This window comes from Aquarana catesbeiana, linkage group LG08 (genome assembly GCF_042186555.1).
Source record: "Aquarana catesbeiana isolate 2022-GZ linkage group LG08, ASM4218655v1, whole genome shotgun sequence".
Classification (NCBI taxonomy): domain Eukaryota; kingdom Metazoa; phylum Chordata; class Amphibia; order Anura; family Ranidae; genus Aquarana; species Aquarana catesbeiana.
This window is the reverse complement of record NC_133331.1, coordinates 87,523,572-87,548,278: the sequence shown is the minus strand read 5'-3', so window position 1 is coordinate 87,548,278 and position 24,707 is coordinate 87,523,572. Positions and strand designations below refer to the sequence as shown.

Genomic DNA, 24,707 nt, shown 5'->3' with positions numbered 1-24,707 from the left:
TAGTGCATGGCAGAGCTAAATGTGATGCATGGCCAGCTTTAAAGTGATTACTTTTTATACTACTGGTTCTCAGATTGTGTAAGCCTTGTGTCGATGGGCAAATGCAGCATGCTTTCAGGTGCATTTGGATCTGAGATCAGGTTCTAATATATTTCAATGGTCTTCAAATGACCTGTCTTTTCATTTCCGTTGACTTATCTGGGAGAGAAGCAAGCAAACAAAAGTCCCCTTATTAATATTGCTGACTGGGCAGAAGAAAGGGAATAACTCAGCAAGAGTTCTATTAGCTTAAAGGGGAACACCAACCTTTTTTAATTTCAGAGTAGGATAGGTTATATCCACTGTCAGGCTTCTATTGCAAATAATCAAATAAACACACACACACAAAAAAATGGCACCAAAATATCCTTTTTTTGCGATCTATGTTTTTCTGTTGAAGTGATGTCCACTGCCTTTCTGCCCTGGAGACAGTGGTCCGAGGCACAGGAATTAAGAGAACACTTTCCTTTTTAAGGATATAGACAGTGATAAAAACCTGAGAATCTAACCCATCTTCAGTCTAAAGCCAAAAAGTTCTGGTTGGCATTTCATTTTAAAAATGAAGATTCTTCTTGACTTTAAAAGTTAGGCTGGTCATACACGGTTCGAATCCCGGCCAGTTCAGCAGGAATCGGGTGAGATTTGAACCATTAGTGGGCAGGCTGAATGTACCAAGTTGATCGATTGATCAACTTGGGTACAACCAGCTTGCTGGATTTGCTTACGATTATTGCAAGAGGCTGCTATAGCCTATAGCGATAATCGCTGTCTTCTTCTGGCCATGACATCTTCCCCTGCCTGCTCCCACCGGGAAATGACTATAGCCTGGCAGGAGGGATTCCCGCATCAATGCTGTCTGCGTTGATGGGGCAATCAAGCTAATTTCTTTCCTGCAACCCATGGTTGCAGGAAAGAAATTTGCTCCGTGTATGGCCGGCCTTAGTGATAGAAAAATGTAGGCTGCCATTGCTGACTTCCTTCTGAAGATGCTGGTTACCTGGCTGTTATTCCGACCCACTTGGTTTAATACTTTACAAATCACTGACCCGGAACAAATACTCAAATTAGAAAAGTGAAGAAGTGGTCTAAAATCCGCATGGGAGCCAGGTATTTAACAATTTCAGGAAAAGTTGGCAATTTTCGCCTCCATGATCGGTATCTTTTCACTTAATTTAAGATTTCACAAATGTTAAAACATCTGTCTATGAGAACCAGTGAATGACACCTTTTACATTTTCTGACTGGTTGTGTCAAATGGCAACCAGAAAACTGTAATAGATACTGTATGTGATTTCAGTCTCCTCATGGAAGTAGTAAAGTTAGCTCAAAATCAAAAACAAGAATTTGACTTCATTCCCTAGCCCCACTTTTTTTGATAATTCTAATATTGTGTAAAGTAAAGCCAGGGTCGCGGAAATCATTCATTTTGTAAATGAAAAGTGTTATCCTTGTGATTGCATTATGCATGTAACAGGCTCTTGAAGCACCAAATGTAAAAAAGGAAAACCATTTAAATTGTGTCCACTGCTGTGTGGGAACTGTAGACACAGCTATCTGCAGTTATCACATAGCTAACGAAGAATAATTCCTATGAGATACCATGGATACTTAAAGAACCGGAACAGGTTTAAGGGAACAAAACAAGGCATAAATAAAGTTGAAAAAAAGAATCATTTTTGCTGTCAAATAACGGTGTTCTTGTAGTATAAAAAGCAAAAAGTTGCATTCTAGAAATAGAGGATGCTAGATGGCAATAGCCACCTGCATCCTAGCAACAAAGGATGCTATGCAGCAATAGCCACCTGCGTCCTAGTAACAGAAGGTATTAGTTGACATAACCCACCTGCATCTTAGCATCTGCTAGACAGAGAAAGGCACCTGTATCCTAGCATAGAAGGATGCTAAGCAGCAATAACTGCCTGCATCCTAGCAATAGAGGAAGGTAGGTGACAATAGCCACCTGTGTCTTAGCAACCAATAGGCTGTATCAAGGCTGTATGCCTTGTATGTATGTATGTATATGTTTCTCAAGTATTACATGCATACAGTGTGCAGAGGATGTGCACAGGATTTTGCTGGCAGCAAGATCAGGTGAATGAATGGCTGTATTTTTATATGACCATATGCATGTATCCTAAAGTAAAACTAAAGGCACAGAGCTTTTTGTAAACTATTCACAGATTACATAGCGTCCTGTGAATGGCCAAGGGGAGAGGGGGGCAGATAAATGACACTGATTTTGTATTCATACTTTCGCATAGGGGGAACAAGCGTTCCTGCTTGAAATTTTGGTTGAGCGATTCTCATGCGATTTTGTATGTCCCATAGTAGCCCATTTTGTGTGTCCCCTATGCGCGCTTGTCGTCCCAAAAAGAAGCTCCTTTTTTGGGTGGCAAGTTTCATGCGATTTTTAAAGGAGCGGTTTGCCGCAATTGTTGGGCAACAATCGGAGCAGAAACGCGCAGCGTTTGGTGTGCCCTTAAAGGATAATTGCACCCATATGCATGTCGCATGTTGTGCAGCGATTGCTACGTGATTCTAGTTCGCAAAGTTTTATTGGAGCCTTTAAAACTTTGATCTATGAAATGCAAAGCATTGGGTGCTATACTATACAACTTGAAGAAAGTACAGGGCAGCGATTCTGATCGTTGCTTACACCTGAGCAGAGGCAACTTGTTTTATACTCCAGAAATTGCAAAAAACTCTGTGTCAGGAGTTCTGCTTTAACTCTGGTGAATGTTTGTAACTTGAGGAGTTTACCGCAATAATTCTGGTATCCGCATTTGGTTTACATATTCTTTTTCATCTCTTGTCATGGATTAGATGCAGTTGCATTTTTAATGTCTTAGATGCAAAAAAAATCAATAACCCAAAGCCTGTTATAAACATTAGGTCAATAATTTATTATGATATCCAATAATAATATTACATCTTTTTATTATATCTTTTTACTTCTAAGGCATTGTGGCTCTGTGGTCTCTGTCTATTCTGGCATTTGAGAGGTACGTGGTGATATGCAGACCGCTGGGAAATCTCCGTCTTCGGGGGAAACATTCTGCTATTGGTATTCTGTTTGTCTGGGTTTTCTCTTTAATATGGACCATCCCTCCTATTATGGGATGGAGCAGCTACACACCAAGTAAGATTGGAACCACCTGTGAACCCAACTGGTAAGGGATGACAAAGATTTGCTGTAATCATTAGGAATGTTGATTACCGTGTTACTGTTTTCCAGTTTGATTCTTTGCTAGAAAGCTAAAAATGTTACACGTCATGTCAATTATTTCTAGGGGTCATATAGGGATGCATATCTGATAAAGAAAGATGTTCCTCAGCGCAGCAACATGCTATTTTATAATGTTTGTATTGATCACTATCTCTTTATATCAAAGTCTCCTTTTTTTAACTGCACCCCGCTGACTAACTTGGTAATACAAAGTAGGGCAGTAAAGTTGTCAGCTTTGTAGATATGGTCTTTATCTTGTTATGCTATGCCTGCTCTGGCTTTTGAACTATCCTCTGTTTCCATTGGGATATGTTCAGACTTTACTCATTTCTATGGGGGAGCTGTATTAAATGTGCAAGCTATCAATGGGCTGTTTCATGAGAGGTATTATGATTCAGACTCGAAGGCAAAGTATAGTGTATTTTCAGTAGTCATATGTTTCAGCTACTATTGCCATGTACAAACAAGTTATTTTTGATGTGGCGTCCACATTTTTCCATTCCTTCAGATTTTTATTATTGTAATTACATGAAGAGATTTATGGTTTAGCTACTGCACTGCAGCTTTCTTAACCAGGGTTTCGTTGAACCCTAGGCTTCCTCCAAAGGTTGCTAGGGGTTCCTTGAATGAGCAACTCTTAGTTGAGTGACTGCTGTCACCAATAAATATTTTAGCTATCTGGGGGGTATTCTTCTCTCTGACCATCACACGTAATGTACTTTGAGTTGTAGCTATAGTAATTATAAGTCAGGGTTCCCTGAGCCCAGAAAGTTATTTCAAGGGTTCCTCCATTTTACCAACTTGCGGACCGCCTGCAATTCACTGCGGATGGGCGGCCCCCAGAGGCAAAGCAACGTACCTAATAATTTTGTGAAAAAGACACAGAGGGAGAAACCAGTCTTTGCTCTGTTGCAGAGCTACACCTGTCAAAAAATGTTTAGCATCTGACGCATGTCCAGGTGTGTCGGATACCGGTGACCCCGGCTGTGCACAGCACTATGGGGCTCCAGCTCTGCAAGGACACAATAACGATGCAACAGCCAGCACATAAACTCTGCAGCAGATAACGTCAATCCAAAACTTTTACTCTTAGGTCTGTAAAGCATGTCCCGGCTTAACCACAATGCTTCCAAACTGAAAGAAAGGGCCACTCCACAATGATGTCACAGTGTTTAAAAACGTTATTCCGTTAACACAGATCCACACTATGACATAGCGTCTGTCATCCACCTGCTCCGATGTGTTTCCCTCCAAATGGATTAGCCACAACTACATTTTTTCAAGCACTGTGACATCACCGGTGGCACCCCAGTTTCCGTCTGTTTCATCAAGTAGCTGAAACGGCAACATGCAGTAGGTGAGGCAAGTATCTGACACCCCTGGAGGTGCTTCAGAAGCCTAAAGGCTAAGTTCACCTTTTTTTCTTTTCTAAATTTCAGCTCCCCTATGTACCAATATAGCATTAATGTACTTCTTTTACAGAAATAAAACAGCCTTCCATTTATTCTACATATGCTTACCTCACTATCCCAATGGCTGTTTAAAAACACTGCTCCATTACTTCTGCCTTACTTTCTGAACAGACTTTAGGTCATGACATAGAAAGGAGTTGACCAGCTGAGTCATTAGCACTCACCCTGCATCATCTACCCACAGCTGGTCAACTCATTCCTGTGTCATGACCTAAAGTCTGTGCAATTGCACAGAGCAGGTAAGTATAACATGTTTGTTAAAAATATATATATAAGTTACAACCTTTACAATTACTTTAAGTTCCCTTTCATATGGGTGGTCTGATCAGTTGCGCCTGTCAGTTATTCAGGCAGACCTAATCAGATGCTCCATAATAGTCTATGGGGGGTTGGATGTAAACAATCTTGGTCCATTTCCATCTGATTACGTCTAAATTTGTCCATATCCCTCAAAAAATAAAAATTGGAAAAGGCCTGTGCACTTTTCCATATTTTCAGACCTAAATTTGAGGTAGCCGAGCCACCTATAGACTATAGGAATAATGCCTTGTATCCATGACATGAATAGTGCCCCAAGAACCAGATAAAGGCAGGCGAAGGGCCACATTCAGTCCATGGGCCGCAGTTTGGAGACCACTGTCATATAGCATTACAGGTAACACATCAAAACATGGTTATAAATGTATTTGCATGAACTTGATCCATTTCATATACACAGTACACTTAAAAATATTTGACAGGGCTTTACATTTTCTTTAACACAAAAAAGGATACCTTGAAAAGTCACCCAGTGTGCCTAATTAGATTTGTACTGTAAGGGCTCTTTCACACCTATGGACCGTTCAGGTCCGTTTTTTTCAGGTGGACTTGAACGGACGCTCAATGTACCCCTATGACATCCGCTCCGCTCCGTTAAATCTAGACGGATGGAAACCCTATTTTCCATCCGTCTGGCAGATTGGATCAAATGGAAACCAACAGGCGTATTCGTTTTCATGCAATCCCCCATAGCAGAGTGCAGAGATCTGACAGGTCCATCTCTGCACTGTGCAGAGACGGACCTGTCATCAGCTGGCTCAGCGGGTATCAAAGGAGCGATTTCAGCGGAGTTCGTGAAAACGGACATTAAAGTGTGAGAGGGACCTAAGAGTGCTGTCTGGTCTGCACATCCTGTTCTTCTTCTTTCCTCCCCTGTGACACCATTGGCAACTTTTATGACAGCTTCCTTTTTACTCAGCACCTGCCCTGCCCACACATCAAGGAAAATCCTGCCTATGCTCTGTACAGGTAAGGAGCTCTTCGAGATTTCTACCAATTGCTGGGGTACTGACTGTCAAAATCAACAGGGCACCCAGAACTCCGCTCTAGAATAACCATTGAAGTAGGTGTCAACTCCCAAAGGTGGACCATTCCTGCAAATTATGTGTCAGCATGGCCGAATATAGTGTCCACCAGGAGAGCAGGAGGCATCAGGGTATCAGGAGCACAACTGGGAGACAGTTGTCACCCCATAACAGAATGTATCTCAACATGGACCTTCATAACACAATCACAATGTATTATTTCAATGAGAGCTGTAAATTATAAAGGAGAACATCTTATTAAGTTACATTTTAATGTTAACACTTCTGTGGAAATTCATTGATTGTATTTAAATATTTAAGCAAAGTAAGGCCATATCTAGGACACTAAGGGATAAGAGTAACCACAAAGTTTCCCCCTAGTTATCTTGCCCTTAAAACCCAACTCCATGAAACTTAAAAATATTCCCTTGCAGTGGGGCTGCACCTGCATTGCAAGAGTAAACTGCTCATTTTGGTCCAGGGGGCATTGAAAAGTACATTTACTTATCCAATCTTCCGCTTTTCTGTGCTACTAAATTGTTCTCTATAACATTATCTTCCCCATGCTCCAGCGGTCCAAGTTCCTGATGTCATCAAGAGTGATGCAGGAGCCCTGTATTGGACATGAGGATGCCAAGTGTCAGCCGACTGCCAGAGCATGAGGGAACTCTGTCTGCCAGGGATCAGGTAAGTAAATGAGCTTTAACTCTCCCCTAGACCTAAACAAGCAGTTAACCCTTGCAGTATACAAAAGAATAAGAAAGTGGCACAAAATTGAAGGTATAGCACATCCAAATATCCCAAATATAGCCTCTCGAATAAACATAATTATATTAGAAAGTGCCAGCTTCAAAGATAAAAATTGCTGAGATGCTAGGAAGGCATAATAGTCCATAAGAAAGTCTCTATTGAATCCATAAACACTAGTAGCAGCTCCTCAATGAGACTGAAGGAAAAGAAAGAAACAGCAGAGGGCGCCAAACGAAGTTCAGCATATACACTATTAACAAAAGTAATGAGATGCCTGCCTTTAATGGCATCCCAGTCTTAGTCCGTAGGGTTCAATATTGAGTTGGCCCACTCTTTGCAGCTACAACAGCTTCAACTCTTCTGGGAAGGCTGTCCACAAGGTTTAGGAGTGTGTCTATGGAAATGTTTGACCATTCTTTCAGAAACGCATTTGTGAGGTCAGGCACTGATTTTGGACAAGAAGGCCTGGCTTGCATTCCCTGCTCTAATTCATCCCAAAGGTGTTCTATCGGGTTGAGGTCAGGAATCTGTGCAGGCCAGTCAAGTTCCTCCACCCCAAACTCGCTTATCTATGTCTTTATGGACCTTGCTGTGCGCACTGGTATGCAGTCATGTTGGAACAAGAAGAGGTCATCCCCAAACTGTTCCCACCAAGTTGGGAGCATGAAACTGTCCAAAATTTCTTGGTATGCTGACGCCTTAAGACTTCCCCACACCATAATCCCCTCTTCACCAAATGATTTGGACCAGAGCACAAAACATGGTCCATAATGACATGGATGAGCGCGTTTGGGGTGGAGGAACTTGACTGGCCTGCACAAAGTCCTGACCTCAACCCAATAGAACACCTTTTGGATAAATTAGAACGGAGACTGCGAGCCAGGCCTTCTCGTCCACATCAGTGCCTGACCTCACAAATGCACTTCAGGAAGAATGGTCAAAGTTTCCCATAGACACACTCCTAAACCTTGTAGACAGCCTTACCAGAAGAGATGAAGCTGTTATAGCTACAAAGGGTGGGCCAACTCAATATTGAACCCTACTGACTAAGACTGGGATGTGTTCATGTGTGTGTAAAGGCAGGCATCCCAATACTTTTGGTAATATAGTGTTCAGTATGTTAAGTTTTGTTTTAAAGGACAAATGGCAACTCACTTGATAAAAACAAGTACAAGCATATCTCTTTCCACAATCCAGCAATGCAGCTTGCTCTCATGTGTATTCTGCTTGCATTTGGGATCAGCTGTCCTGTATTTGACATACATTAAAGCCGCATTAACCCTTTTTGAGCTGATTTTGCATTCCTATTGATTTGTATGGGGAGGGAAGCAGTTCTGAGGTGAACAAAGGCTCGCTGACATGGGCCTTAAAGTGTTACCTAACCCAGGACAGTGTATTTGCTATATCTGGTCTTCCACAGAACATGGCAATGCAATTATTTTAGTAAATATAGATTCCTAAATACCTTTTCTCATTGGCAGTATATAGCAGTCTTGTGACTTCTATAAGTGTCTGGTTAAAGCTTGTAGGAGGAGTTTTCATTCTCCTCTGACTGTCCTATGGGGCTGCAGGACCCATGACCCTCTGTCTGGACAGTGCTGATTGGCCCTGTGCTGATCACATGCACTCTCCCAAGAAAGAAAAAAACTCTCTAGCAATACACACTAAACCGAGCATGTGCAGCTTGTCCCCTGGCCTCTGTTCTATCTGGCGATATATTGGGGACAGTGGAAAAAGGGGAGGATCAGAGGAGACAGGATCAAACGTCCTTTTTACACAATGCAGAGGATTAACCCCTTAGGTTCCACATTGAGTATAACACGCATGCTTTACTGCATATACAGACTGATTTTACTGTTGTGGGTTTAGTAACACTTTAAGAAAGAAAGAAAGAAGACTTTCCTTTTGACATAAAGTTGAAAAATTTGGGTCCTTTTTTGTCTTCTAATCCTTCGGAGCAGAATTATGAATTACAGAAAGTTTTCAATACATTTTTGTATTTGAATTTTTTTCCCTTTATAACATAAAAAAATATATATATAAACATATATATAAAGTTGCAAGTTTAAAATTTGCATTTTTTTTTAATCTGTTACACAAGTTATAAGTAAATTATTCACTTACTGCTTTTTAGTGTTAAATAAATACAATTTTTAAAAGTTTATATTTAGTTGTGTGGTGCAGCCTGGAGACTGGCCTGGAGACTGGCAATCTCTTATTTTACCTTCAACACTAACTGAACCTTAATGTTTTGGCAGTTCAGCAATGGAAAGGCCAAGAGGGCACCTTTTCTGGGCTGTGCTTGGGGCCTCACTTGGCCTTAATTCGGCCCTGTCAAAACTTCTCTCTGTGGCATCTCGTTATCAGCAGGGCATAGTGGGGCAAACCCAAATGCTATCTGCATTATACAAGGAAATAACTGTACTACTTTAACTGCGTGAAACTTCCAAAATTTCCTTACACTGGCCAAGTAATGTTTAGAAAGATTTATACATATATGGCAACATTTCCATCTTTAAAAGAGACCCTGTCAAGAAAAGAACCTGCTACAGGTACAAAATATGACCAATTAGTGGACCATTCAGCCACCTGAGTTTTAAAGCGTTCCACTACCTCTTGCATCTACATGCCTATGGTGGGTTGCTTGGTTGGCAAAAAGAATGCACAGGAAGGGTTGGGCAAGCTTCAGCTATCAGGAATTGCTTGTCAGAATGACTGAAGATTTTGGCCCCAACTGCATTTTTCCCTAACTGCAGGATCTGTGAGCCTATTGCAGGTGAGCCGCCATTTATAACTGCAGAAGCATTGGTTTCCAAAAAAACTTCAGTGGACAACTCCACCTATTCAAAGTGGTGTTCAGTCACGTGGACAGGGGAAGAGGTACTGGGTTTACGTACATTTATTATTTAAAGCTTGTTTTTACCAACCAATCACTTTAATTTTAGATGCCCTACATGCCTCGCACCTCTTGGTTGCCTAGTTATCAGGGGTGTATGGCTGTACCACCCATACTTTAGAGAGTTATAAAAGTAATAGATAACCCATACATTTTTTTGTCATTTTGCCTTTCTATATGTTCAGCTAGGACTTGTACATGAGTAGAGTGGACAAATTCAAGGCATTGAGAATAGAAAGTGCTGCCTATCCCATTACACTACACTGCAAGTATAAAGCCTTTTTTTTTTTTTTTTTTAACAAGGACTTAATACGGAACATTATTCTGTCACTTTCAGTTTTATAATACCTAAAACCAGTGGCGGCCCGTAATGCCCCCCTAATCCATGCATTAGAGGCTCTAATTGGCTTAAAAAAAGGGAGGGCTCAGGGCTAATAGCACTACACCCTGAGCCTGCCCAGTTGTGTGACAATAGCGAATGATTATTCACTATTGTCTTCCTGATTTTCCTCCCAGCCAATCAGGAAGCGGGTCCTGAGACAATTGAGATTTTCCTGGCCAATCGGGTCTCTGGACCCACTTCACTTGGTGGTGTGAGTGGGGTTGGGGGGGTTTGTTTGCCATCCCTCCAAAATATTGAGCACCAGCTGCCACTGCCTAAAACACTCAACTGATCTGATCTCGTACTGCAAAATCATATGACAAAGTTGATGGCAAATCTAAATGAGAATGTACAATCGGGTTATAAAGTATCTGGCTCTTCCTATTCTGGTAGTGTTATAATTTATCGCTACCCTGCCACTTGACAGCCTGGCCTGCATGTACAGTTTATGTTGGGAAAATATAAAAAAGCATGTAAAATAAAATAAAAAAATATTGTTATATATCCAGGGCGGATTTCCCACTAGGCACATTAGGCATGTACCTACAGGTGCCCTTCCTAGAGGTGCGCCCGTCAGTATGAGGTTTTTTTTTCTCATTCTTTTTAACCCTTTTGCTGACTTAGGTGGAAGCATTTGGGTGGCAGCTGCTTCCACACACCCCCGGTATCAGCAACCCCCCCCGCACACGCACCCCCTCCATGTATTGTCCATCTGCGGGCCCGGGAAGGAATGTATTGCAATACATTCAGTGGAGTCCAGAGGAGACATGCAGGGTCTAAAAGACTAAAGAGAACCTGTCACCTAAAAATTATCACATAGAGGACTTTTTAAGCAAAAAAAGAAAGTTACACCCAAGCACATAAAATCCCCCCCCCCCAAAAAAATTTTTTTTGAGGCCCCCACATATACGCACGTATGAACGTAATCACAGGTGTCAGGTGTGCCTACACGTGAAAACGTTGATTATGATATACGTGTTACATATCGCTGTGCACACCTGAGTGAGAGCAATAATTCTAGCACAAGACCTCCTCCATAACACTAAACTGATGACCTATAGGTGGCTTGAAGCGTCGCCTATAGAAGATATAGGGTACTGAAGTATGTCGCCATTTCATGGGTGCACACAAATTTTAGGTTTGACATGTTGGGTATCTATTTACTTGATGCAACCTCTTCTTTTATATTTTACCAAATAAGTGGGTAGTTTACTGCGGTAGTTTGCCCTGAATTCCTTTAAATGATATTGTCCTTCACCACAGAAAAGTAAAGATTATTTGAAATCTTGTTAGGTGATTGAATCCCTAATCTCAGTGCTGCAAATCCAAATTTTTCTCCAGTGCACCACCATGCAGTGAATATAGTGTAAACCCGTACCTGTTTCATAGACCCATACAATAGGTCTAGGAATGCTTTATTGCCAACTTCAGGGTGATCAGGAGTGTAAGCCTTCCAGGGATGGTACAGAGGACTTGCCCTTTAATGTACACCTCAGCTGTATCCTCTCCCACTGTTCCACTGTAGCTCAGGTTGTGATATTGCGAGGGTTTCTGTGGACAGAGCTCAACACCACATACAGACTACTACCATAGTGTAGTAGTGTAGACCCCTGATGAAGTCACGTGATCAGTGATGATACGCGTGGGAAGGAGCCAGGTGACATCACAGACCAGGAGGAGGAGTAGCGATAAGTACAACACTGACACACACTGGATGTTTTTACTTGGATGCATTGTAACAAGTTATCACTTTGTGAGTATTATTTAATGTGTGAATAAAATACATTTACATACTACACTATGGTAAGCTGTATGTGGTGTTGAGCTCTGTCCACAGAGACCCTAAGAATATCACAACCTGAGTTAGAGTGGAGCAGAGGGAGAGGATAAAGCTGAGGTGCACATTAAAGGGCAAGTCCTCTGTACCATCCCTGGATGGCTTTTACACCTGATCATCCCAAAGTTGGGATAAAGCGTTCCTAGACCTTTTGTATGGGTCTATGAAACAGATACAGGTCCACCCTATATTCACTGCAGGGTGGGGCACTGGAGAGAAATTTGGATTTGCAGCACTGAGATTGGAGATTCAATCACCTAACAAGATTTCACATAATCTTTACTTTCCTGTGGTGAAGGCCAATATAGTTTGGAGGAATGCACTCCCATTGATAGGATTGCACTGTGTGGACTATATAATTGGCACTTAAGTGCAAGAAGTTTATTTGATTGCAGCAGTTGTTGTCTGTTTCATATCACTGGACTTTTATTTTGTGAAGCACTGGGAATTCAGTTTCATTGCTGAACCAGATGGCCAGTCACTACTCTGGCAGTGATTCCCATTTATGTGTAGTATTATCATTTTGGCTATATATTACGGTGGTTTCACTATCCTGTATCAGTGTGACACTAGTTTTTATTTTGCACATTTACATGCAGGATTTATTAACAGCAGAGCAACACATTGCTATTTTATACCATACGTTTGGAATGCTCTGGTTGCTGCAATCCCCTTTACAGCAGCATCGGATTGGGAGAGGCTAACCAAACCAAGCAGTTAAATGGGTGAGCTGCATGCACATATGCTTACAAGGAACATGCTGACAGGAGGAGTGAGCAGAGGGAAGACCTACTACTGGCCTTTCAGTGTCCAATCACAGATTGGGGGCAGGGACATGACCTAGCTCTATTTCTTAGCCACAGCGGTAAAAGGTTACCAGCCTTGCTGTAAATCTCAGGACTGTATTTATGTGTATATATATATATATATATATATATATATATATATATATATTGTATCTCACAAAAGTGAGTATACCCCTCATATTTTTGTAAATATTTTATTCTATCTTTTCATGTGACAACACTGAAGAAATTACATTTTGCTACAATGTAAAGTAGTGAGTGTACAGCTTGTATAACAGTGTAAATTTGCTGTCCCCTCAAAATAACTCAACACACAGCTATTAATGTCTAAACTGCTGGCAACAAAAGTGAGTACACCCCAAAGTGAAAATGTCCAAATTGGGCCCAAAGTGTCAATATTTTGTGTGGCCACCATTATTTTCCAGCACTGGCTTAACCCCCTTGGGCATGGTGTTCACCAGAGCTTCAGAGGTTGCCAATTGAGTCCCCTTCACTCCTCCATGATGACATCATGGAGCTGGTGGATGTTAGAGTCCTTTTGCTCCTCCACTTTCAATTTGAGGATGCCCAACAGATGCTCAATAGGGTTTAGGTCTGGAGACATGCTTGGCCAGTGAATCACCTTTACCCTCAGCTTCTTTAGGAAGGCAGTGGTTGTCTTGGAGGTGTGTTTGGAGTCATTATCATGTTGCAATACTGCCCTGCGGCCCAGTCTCTGAAGGGAGGGGATCATGCTCGGCTTCAGTAAGTCGCAGTACATGTTGGCATTCATGGTTCCCTCGATGAACTGTAGCTCCCAAGTGCCGGCAGCACTCATGCAGCCCCAGACCATGACACTCCCACCACCATGCTTGTCTTTGTACTCCTCACCTGGTTGACACCACACACACACTTGACACCATCTATAACTAATAAGTGTATCTGCTTGTCTTCAGCAAACTGTTTGTAGGCTTCTTGTCATCATCTTTAGAAGAGACTTCTTTCTGGGACGACAGCCATTCAGACCAAATTGATGCAGTGTGCGACGTATGGTCTGAGCACTGACAGGCTGACCTCCCACCCCTTCAAACTCAGCAGCAATGCTGGCAGCACTCATATGTCTATTTCCCAAAGACAACCTCTGGATACAATGAGCATGTGCACTGAATTTCTTTGGTCGACCATGTCGAGTCCTGTTCTGAGTGGAACCACTGTCTGGTCTTGGCCACCATGCTGCAGCTTAGTTTTAGGATCTTGGCAATCTTCTTATAGCCTAGGCCATCTTTATATAGAGCAACAATTCTTTTTTTCAGCTCCTCAGAGAGTTCTTTGCCATGGGGTTCCATGTAGAACTTCCAGTGACCAGTATGAGAGAGTGAGAGTGATAACACCAAATTTAACACCTGCTCCCCATTCATACCTGAAACCTTGTAACACTAATGAGTCACAAGACACCAGGGAGGGAAAATGGTTAATTGGGCCCACTTTGGACATTTTCACTTAGGGGAGTACTCACTTTTGTTGCCAGCGGTTTAGACATTAATGAATTTGTGTTGAGTTATTCTGAGGGGACAGCAAATTTACACTGTTATACAAGGTGTACACTCACTACTTTACATTGTAGCAAAGTGTCATTTCTTTAGTGTTGTCACATGAAAAGGTATAATAAAATATTTACAAAAATGTGAGGGGTGTGCTCACTTTTGTGAGATACTGGGGTTTATTTACAAAAGGCAAATCCACTTTGCACTACAAGTGCACTTGGAAGTGCAGTAGCTGTAAATCTGAGGGGTAGATCTGAAATGAGGGGAAGCTCTGCTGATTTTATCATCCAATCATGTGCATGCTAAAATGCTGTTTTCTTATTTTCCTTGCATGCATAGGTGTGCGCAGCCTCTTGCATTAAGGTGTGCACCCCAAAGCTCAAATACATATGCATGTGTATATGTACTGATGGTGTCAGTAGGGCAGTGGACAGTGTCATTAGTTTTATTTTATTTTTAAATAAATAATTTTATTTTGTAACATTTTTTTGGGGGATGAAATATCAGTGGTCTAAACAGGGGGTAATATGCACCACACAAGGCGATCAGGGTCTGCCCAGGCACACCTGGCACACCCTGTGCGCACGCCTATGCTTGCATTATATATATATATATATATATATATATATATATATAAAATAATTCTTCGGTAGGTAAAGCAGCTCCAGTATTTCAACTGTGTTCTAGCTGTCTGGAGTCCACTTTAACCGCATACAGCTATAAGGATACAATATTTTAACTGCATTAAACAGCATCGGCACAGCAGAGATTTTTTGCTATGCCCATGTTTTCTCCTACTGTGTCTTTTTCTGTTAACATCAAAGCACGTTAAAAGTGTTTAAAGATCATTAAACCTAAATTTTGTGAGAGCACTGCTACTAACATTAACAACTGTGCATGTAAGGGTGCCCAAACCTGAAAAGAAATTAAGATATTTGCCACTTCCGTGCCTGCACTGTGCAGCTATTGTTCCACGTTAGCAGGACAGCAGCTAAGATAGACAAAAAAAAGCAACAGTTGGTAGCTTCTTGCAGTGGGAACTTTGCATAGGAAGAATCGCTCCACAGTTCCCACTATACCACTTTTCTTGTACATATCTTCTTATAATTTCCTAAAACATTTACATATTCATGAACGTTATTAAAACTTAATTTACATAAATCAGTTTATTTAAAAGCATGTCCTTTAGTCCGTAGGTCTCTTTTAATATTTTTTTGAATATGGATTTGTTTCAGTCCTTTGGGTTTGAGGTACTTTAAAACCAATTTAAATGTTGGGAATAAAAAGTTGTAATTACCTTTTAGTCAAGAATAATAGCTCCCCCCTGGAGCCACCATACAGATATTCTGAAGACTACAGGGGCATGCACAGACTCTTTAAGTTGTGTGCTTGTTATTGACACAATGTAGATATGACCTTAAAAATTTATCGGGGAAAAAACAAATTCAGATCCAAGATTCCATATACAAAAAAGTGACCTGATCATAGTCCAGGTGCCCCTGCAGCATCAAAGTTGATCTAATAATAGCTGTTGAGGGGGACACTTCATTAGTATTATTCACCCACTTCGGCTTTATTCACCCTTTATGTGCTTGTGTTGCTGTGCACATTGTAATTGTAATGTGCGTCAGTGCATGTTGGACACATGTGTTGTGCATATGTTTTGGGAGTGCTCTCATTAATTTAATGGACTTTATTCTGTATCGATACAGACAACAATGTACAGTGGGGACGGAAAGTATTCAGACCCCCTTAAATTTTTCACTCTTTGTTATATTGCAGCCATTTGCTAAAATCATTTAAGTTCATTTTCTTCCTCATTAATGTACACACAGCACACCATATTGAAAGAAAAACACAGAATTGTTGAAATTTTTGCAGATTTATTAAAAAAGAAAAACTGAAATATCACATGGTCCTAAGTATTCAGACCCTTTGCTGTGACACTCATATATTTAACTCAGGTGCTGTCCATTTCTTCTGATCATCCTTGAGATGGTTCTACACCTTCATTTGAGTCCAGCTGTGTTTTATTATTTATTATTATTAAAAAAGAAAAACTGAAATATCACATGGTCTTAAGTAATCAGACCCTTTGCTCAGTATTTAGTAGAAGCACCCTTTTGATCTAATACAGCCATGAGTCTTTTGGGGAACGATGCAACAAGTTTTTCACACCTGGATTTGGGGATCCTCTGCCATTCCTCCTTGCAGATCCTCTCCAGTTCTGTCAGGTTGGATGGTAAATGTTGGTGGACGGCCATTTCTAGGTCTCTCCAGAGATGCTCAATTGGGTTTAAGTCATGGGCTCTGGCTGGGCCATTCAAGAACAGTCACAGAGTTGTTGTGAAGCCACTCCTTTGTTTTTATAATTTTTTCATTTTAGCTGTGTTCTTAGGGTCATTGTCTTGTTGAAAGGTAAACCTTTGACCCAATCTGAGGTCCTGAGCACTCTGGAGAAGGTTTTCATCCAGGATATCTCTTTACTTGGTCGCATTCATCTTTCCCTTGATTACAACCAGTCGTCCTGTCCCTGCAGCTGAAAAACACCCCCACAGCAATGTTGCTGCCACCACCATGCTTCACTGTTGGGACTGTATTGGACAGGGGATGAGCAGTGCCTGGTTTTCTCCACACATACCGCTTAGAATTAAGGCCAAAAAGTTCTATCTTGATCTCATCAGACCAAAGAATCTTATTTCTCACCATCTTGGAGTCCTTCGGGTGTTTTTTAGCAAACTCAATGCGGGCTTTCATGTGTCTTGCACTGAGGAGAGGCTTCCGTTGGGCCACTCGGCCATAAAGCCCCGACTGGTGGAGGGCTGCAGCGATGGTTGACTTTCTACAACTTTCTCCCATCTCCCGACTGCATCTCTGGAGCTCAGCCACAGTGATCTTTGGGTTCTTCTTTACCTCTCTCACCAAGGCTCTTCTCCCCCAATAGTTCAGTTTGACCGGATGGCCAGCTCTAGGAAGGGTTCTGGTCATCCCAAACATCTTTCATTTAAGAATTATGGAGGCCACTGTGCTCTTAGGAACCTTAAGTGCAGCAGATTTTTTTTGTAACCTTGGCCAGATCTGTGCCTTGCCACAATTCTGTCTCTGAGCTCTTCAGGCAGTTCCTTTGACCTCATGATTGTCATTTGCTCTGACATGCACTGTAAGCTGTAAGGTCTTATATAGACATGTGTGTGGCTTTCCTAATTAAGTCCAATATAATAAAACACAGCTGGACTCAAATGAAGGTGTAGAACCATCTCAAGGATGATCAGAAGAAATGGACAGCACCTGAGTTAAATATATGAGTGTCACAGCAAAGGGTCTGAATACTTAGGACCATGTGATATTTCAGTTTTTCTTTTTTAATAAATCTGCAAAAATTTCAACAATTCTGTGTTTTTCTTTCAATATGGGGTGCTGTGTGTACATTAATGAGGAAGAAAATTAACTTAAATGATTTTAGCAAATGGCTGCAATATAACAAAGAGTGAAAAATTTAAGGGGGTCTGAATACTTTCCGTCCCCGCTGTACCTGGCTCTCCAAATAGCACAACACATACCTCAAAAAAATGCATTGTCTTAGGGGAAAAAAGGGTCAAGTAGATGTTTTTGGTTGCTCAATGGACACAGGTACAACGACACTGCACAACATATCACACAACATGTATCAACATATGTGATAGTGTATGCATATATGTGAGAAGGGGCCTTTAAAGAACCCAAAGCAAGTGCCCTTTTTCACTTTTTTTTTTTTAAACCGTGGCCTGAATATTACTAAAATATCTTGTTTTTTTCTTTTCTCTTCCTGGCTAGCAGAGATTTCCCACATACTTGCATTCATTGGGCATCTAATGCCACGTACACACGATCAGATCCAACAACAAATGTTGGATGTGAGCTTGTTGGCAGAAAGTCCGATCGTGTGTATGCTCCAACGAACATTTGTTGTCAGACTTTCTTCCAACAAATGTTGGCTAGCAGGTTCTCAAATTTTCCGCCAACAAATTTTTGTTGTCGGATTTTCCGATCATGTGTACACAAGTCCGTCGCACAATAGTCCACGTATGCTCTGAATCAATGCTCACCAAACACAACATTAGCAGAAGGAACCCAAAGGGTGGCACATGACTACTGAACTTCCTTTTTATCGGCTCACCATATGTATCCATATGCCTTGTACGTCACTACGTTTGTATTTGTTGGCCAACATTTGTGTGACCGTGTGTATGCAAGACAAGTTGGAGCCAACAACCTATGAACAAAATTCCACAGTTTTGTTGTCGGAAAGTCCGATCGTGTGTACGGGGCATTATACTTTCAAAAGATTACACAGGCCAGCAGATGGTGAATGTATACAGAACGTGTAGACCAGAGGCATACAGGCAATCTGCTTAAGCCATAGAGATATCTAGCCTGTTTTTGTGTGTAAATGTATCCCCTGTTATCGACAAAATGGACAACTGGAGCAAGCTTCATGTTTCATATTCTTCCTGATAGGGATTTACTGATTCAAAATCTGGTACGGGGTCAGTCTACTCAACAGTGATGTTTTAGTTTGCATTGACATTGTGCCATTTTTGTGCATTGGGTCACGTGTCAATGTGCATTGTGTTGAAGAAGTCCATTCATTTTGAATGTGCTGCCAACATTCAAGTACAAAAAAAAAAAAAAAAAAGTTTCATCTTGCCAGCGATGGATATTGCTTTATGGGCCATGCCTTCAAGTTAAATTTTGGATCAGTTTAATGCCTGTCTCGCACTGATGGTGAAGACAGGCCTCTTAGACTATCTGTGTTTTGTTATGGATGCTCATGGTATAACTGTGACTGGCATTGTTATGTGGTATTTTGAATATTGTTACAGTTGGTAAGCCGTGGCCTTGCCCTATTTCTAACTTAAATCAGTCTGGTGTCTTGGGGGCCAAGGTAAAGGTTTTTTAATAACTGGTTAAAATGCACCTATGCTTCTCAGCAGTCATGTGAACCCAAAATTTGGGATTTCCTTTTACCTTCACTTTTGATGATAATGGTAAACAGGACAAATAAAGAAGGTGAATCTCCCTAACAGGGGGCACAGACAGCAATGAAAGCTGACAGGTGCTCTAATCCCTCTCCACTCTATCCAAAAACAAACAAAAAAAGTTTTGCCTTTGCTTTAGATACACTTTAACACAACTTGAATGGCTAATGCCAGAACACTGGTAGTGTGTTGTAGTGGAACTCCAAAAAGGAGAAGTTCCTCTCTTCCTCCTGCTAACCCCCGCCAACCACATTTGCAAAAAAAGATTTCGCTCCCTTCCCCACCTGCAACCTTCTGTCACGGGTCCCAGGAGGCTGAGGGACCATTCACACTGTGCATTGTGGTTTATGCATACGCAGTAAGCTGCAAGGAAAACCAGCAAAGAACCAGCCTGGGTGAGGATGGCATTGGAACCCTGGACAGGGCAGTGGCTGTTTCTTTTTGATCAGCTGCTAAAGTTTTTGTAGCTGCTGACTTTTATTTTTTTTAGAATAGCAGAAGCTCCTCCCATGTCTTATAAATGTCTAGGTAATTTTTAAGTGTGTTGCTGTGAAGCGATTTCTTATTGCAACTTTCTAACGGTCTGTGCCACCCATCTGCTCACTAAACAGTAAGGCACTCCCTCTTTCTTCCAGCTTTTAGATGTAAAAAAAAACAAACAAAAAACATTAGACTGACAGCAGTGTGCAGTGAAGAGAAGTTCTGCGGGCTTATGACACCTGTCACCTCCCCCCTATCCTAAATCTCCTGCCCTAGTTTATTGATATATTTGGACACAGAGCAGCTTAAAATACCCCTGTCATTACTTGAACAGTACCGATAGGCTCCAGCACTACAATGTAGAAGTTGAATGATGCCCTAGCCCAGATGCATTTTCTGCCATCCTGGTATCCTAAAACCCAGACTGCTAGAGCAAGCAATTATTTTCTAGTAATTTTGAGTGCTGGATCTGCTTTCTTCCACCTACTGCTTGTTTCTTTTTGCCCATTACTAGGATAAGCAACTTTACGGGCTAACAGGTGCAAATAATGCTTATGGGCCAACTGGGACACTCACAATATCAAAACTTGCCTATTACAGTGGGTTTCAAAAGAATGCATCTAAAGGCATTATTGGTGTAGCGCTACCCCCATAGTGAATAGGGATCCCCCACCCTGCACAGCCAGGCACACCGAATTTTCACAGTACTCCTGAGACAAGAAACAGTCCAGCAGCTTTGTTTTTTTGTTTTTTTATTAGGGGTTAATAACTTGGATGGGGTTAGTGGTATTATGGGATATCCACTTGACTTTAGCAAACTTTTCAGGGACACTTTCCTTTGTACAGTCTATTTACACACTCCTCAACTTCCTCCACCACAACTTGCTTACAGAACAACTCCTCTGACCCACTCATTGTTAGATGATCTGACAAAAAGGCAACAGTCAGATAAAGTACAGGCCCATTACAGGCAGGGACTGCAGGCCCCTTGCTTGTGTAGCAAAGACAGTGTCCAGCTTCAATCCCTATGGCTACTGATCCCAGCACCAGCTTTCAGGCACTGCCAGCCCACCTGGCTGCAGCTGCCCCTTTCCTAGTTCTCCTGGCCAGTCCTCCCACAGTCCTCCGAGACTGCACACTCACCAACCCTCTTGGCTGACTTCTTCTGGAGATCTCCCAGCTGTGCTAACTCTCTCCCGCTGTCCTCACACCTGCTCATGTGCATCCAGGACAGGTTTCCTCCATGTGTTGTAGAGGATCCCTCCAGCACCCAAGCCCCAGACCCGAGGTCACACCCCCCCTCAGATTAGGGGGTTACCTCCAAGGGCCCACTGACAGCTTCCTCAGCACTCCATCCCCAGCTTGCACCCGCACACCCACTGCCCCTGCTGGCCTGACCCAGATTGTTTAAGAGGTTCCTCCCCCTGCCAGCCCATTTGGCCAGGGATTGGTTGGGGCCCTCATCAATACTCCAGGCAGCTCCTCCTAAACTCCCTACCATTCTTTTGGAAGTTTCTCAAAAGTTTCTCAAAAGTTCCAACAAGTTGGGGGATTTAACAGAGATGCTGTCTGAGTCATTCTAGCCTCCCTGAGTCACTCACCCTTACCCAGATTCAGCTCAGTCTGGCTCTCAGCCAGGCTAATTTACCCACACTAACAAACTATGTACACTACTCTTTCTAGCACACTAGGGGGTGCTACATTGGGTACAATTTTTTTCTGCATTATAGCACTTGAATCTTTCAGTACTGTTTTAGTAATTATAGGTGTACCTTGTAGTAAAATGCAAGCTTCTATTTATATATTGGGGTCCTATCCCCCATCATACATAGCAGCATATACTTACTGCAAGGGATGAAGTCAAGCTTTTTCCAATGAGATTTAAGAAAATGTTGAGTAGTCCCTATCTCACAAGATGACACCACAGCATAGTGCAGAAACATATGGGATACTCTGTATTTACTGAAATCCTACCAGAAAGATGGTGACGGTACCTCAGCCAGGTGAAAGCCTGGAGTAAATCAAGTATATTTAATAACTTTTTAACTTTTCCTCAACAGTTTTTTTCAGCTTTAAAATGGGTTAGGAGGCCCATGCATTTTATGCAGACTTTTTATTTTTACTACAAGATCTTCTTTAAAGCAGAACTTCACCTGAAAAGAGAAGTTTCGCTCAACCTCTCTCTTCCCCCTTCCTCTCTCTCTCTCGCTAACAAACTTTTAATTTTTTTCTAGGAGCAGGTACCTATTTCTGACAGGTAACCCCTCCAACTCCTCCAGCCCCCATCCTTCCTGCCCTCACCTTCCATGTCCAGATGACTGTGGTGCCATTTAGAAAGTGCAGCGTGTCTCGCGCATGTGCAGTGGGAAGCCGGCTGTGAAACACCAGGAATTCACAGCTGGCCACAAGCAAGATGGCAACCTCGAAGACCTTAAGACTGGTGCAGAACCAGCCCAGGTGAAGACAGGGTTGGATCCTGTGCCAATCAAGTGAGCAACTGCCATGGCCACTGGGTGTTCCTATCTGTCACTGACCCTCCCCATCTACTGAGACCATATGGCCATATTTTAGCCGCTCCTGGGCAAGAATAAAATGTGTTAAATGTAAGAGCTTACATTTGCTCATTCATTTTCTCTAGGTGTAGCAAAGTCTTTAGCCTCCTCCAGTCTAATGAGATCCTTCAAGGCCAAAGATAGCTGACATCCTTCTGTATGTGGTGGGTGAGGCATAGTGGGTGCAAGGTGGATAAAGTTATTGGGCGCCAGACACTTCTTGGATCTAAAAGAGGTTTTATTTCTCTTAACAGTCCTTTTTATATTGTGAGAGGGAAAGAGGGTTAGGGCCAGGACACCCTTAAGCAGTTGCAATTTCAACTCCGAGACTTCAATAGGAGGACAGCCGTACAGGTAAAGGCCCCCAGCAAGGCGTCACATCTGCACGTGCAGGATTGCTGTCTCCTATGGCAACAGTCTTTAACCGTTCCTAACACAAATCGTTACAGTCCTCTTTGCTTCACTACAACTTCTACTTGTAGTTCTTCAGCTCCTTGAGCTCCTGGTCTCTCACTGGACCCTTTGATTCACTGACTCTGAATCCCTGGCGCTCCTTAAAGCTTTGCGGTGGCATCTCCTTCAAGCGTCACCCACGCTTCCCTGCTGGGTCCCTAGCTTGGCACTACAGATACTTCTCAAGCTTCACCCCTGCTAACCGGCTCGGTCCCTAGCTTGACTCACAAGGCTGCTCTGCAAGCGTCACCTCCGTTAGTTGGGTCCCTGACTTGATCACCGCCTGAAGTTTCCCGATTCTCTACTGTGCCCCTTGCTTGCTTCACTCACTGTGGTCCCTGGTAATGGTGATTGGTCCCTTAGTGGCAACAGCTTCCCTTCTACCTCTGACCACGTCAGGTTCTCCAGCCCGCAGAACTATCACTTCTGGTTTGACCGCAAGCCGCAATCCCAACCCTGTGCTGCCCTCTTACTTCTGGATAGGCTCTCACACAGCCTGGCAGCCAGATGTCCCCGGGATAGGCCCAATCTCCAGCCTAGCAGCCTGGGGCACATGACACACGTCCACCCAGACAGACGTCCAGGTGGCACAGAACATAGATCACCTGACCTCACCTGAATATATAGGTTCTCCCAGCAAGCCAAGGGATTTAAGAAATGCCCATTGGCTGAGATATTCCATATACCCATAACCTGACCTTGGGTTTCCCTTCTCGTATCTAGTACCACCAAGTACCCGGCCACCTGGCGGTAGAAAAGAAAAGAGCAACCAGCCCAAACTTAGAGAGAAATCAATGGATCTCTAGCAATTGACCAGGGTAACTACCCCTGGCAAGTAAATTTGTGAGGAGCTCCCTTACTAAACCCCAGGGCGCTACATAGGTTTCATAAATCAATTCCACTGAGCTAATATACAAAGGCAGCCTGTATAAAATCCTGTACTGAAAATTAAGCAATATTTACACTTTTATGAAAAAAAGAAATACACATTTTTGTTATCTATCCTCCAATTGATAAAAAGTATATAGTTCTGTGAAAAATAGTCCATTTCAAAAATGCACATGGTGGTGGGGAAAAAAAACAGCAGACATTACTTCAGTTCAAGCCTGTGGCAACCTTATAAATATCCTCCAAGATTCGCTAAGTACCTGACCACTCTGTGACCCCCTTCCTTTCTCCACTAATTTTGGTAGTCGTTTTGTGAGCTGAGCGAAATATTCATAAACAAGCCCTACCAATTCATTAGGAATACATGACATCACTGAAGTGTGATGGAAATTGTGATTATCGGTGTATTTAGATTATCCTTGAGGAGCATGTTGTCATGTTGTCGTAGAAAAGTGCACAAAACGATTGTTCAGCTGGAATAAATGATTCATCAAACCTAGCTAAGGAGGGGAAGTGTTGAAATGAGAGGTCACGCTCTGAAGCTGGAGGTGAGAGTCTCAGGGGAAGTGTCCTCTGGTGCTACTTCATGAAAATGGAAATAAGGTCAGGGGGATAGAAAGTGCTCCAAGTACAGCAAATAACAGCACACCAATAACCTGCTTTTTATGTCACGGAGAAAATGAACAGATTAGGAGAGCTGACTATGGAGATCTGCTAGGAAGATGCTCTACTGATGTAACTGAATTCGACTTTTCAATGGTCTCTGGCAGCATCAAGTGTTCTTGTCTGAATTTATTAGTGTGTGGAGTGGAGTGAAAACTTGATGGGGCTTTTCTGTTGCCCTTGTGCAATGGAAAAGTATTGATCATTTTATGTAGTTGTTCTGTATAAAAAACGACCCAAGTTATAGGTACAAATGCCTTTTCTATTTCGTCAAAAGTCTTAGCAATCCTTGTAATGATTTTCATTCGCTATTACCTGCTGTGGCTCGCACTTGTGGTTTTTTTTTAAATTAAAGTGTATCTAGCCCAGACTTTTTTTT

At 42.2% G+C, this 24,707-nt stretch overlaps 1 protein-coding gene across 1 annotated transcript in view; it reads left to right on the top strand.

Moving 5' to 3' along the window:
• LOC141105900 (opsin-VA-like) overlaps window positions 1-24,707 on the top strand; it is a 140,965-nt gene that overhangs the window by 2,985 nt on the left and 113,273 nt on the right. Inside the window, exon 2 of the mRNA XM_073596087.1 lies at window positions 2,999-3,209. Within this exon, the coding sequence (XP_073452188.1) occupies window positions 2,999-3,209 (211 nt within the window). The remainder of the gene's footprint in view (window positions 1-2,998; window positions 3,210-24,707) is intronic.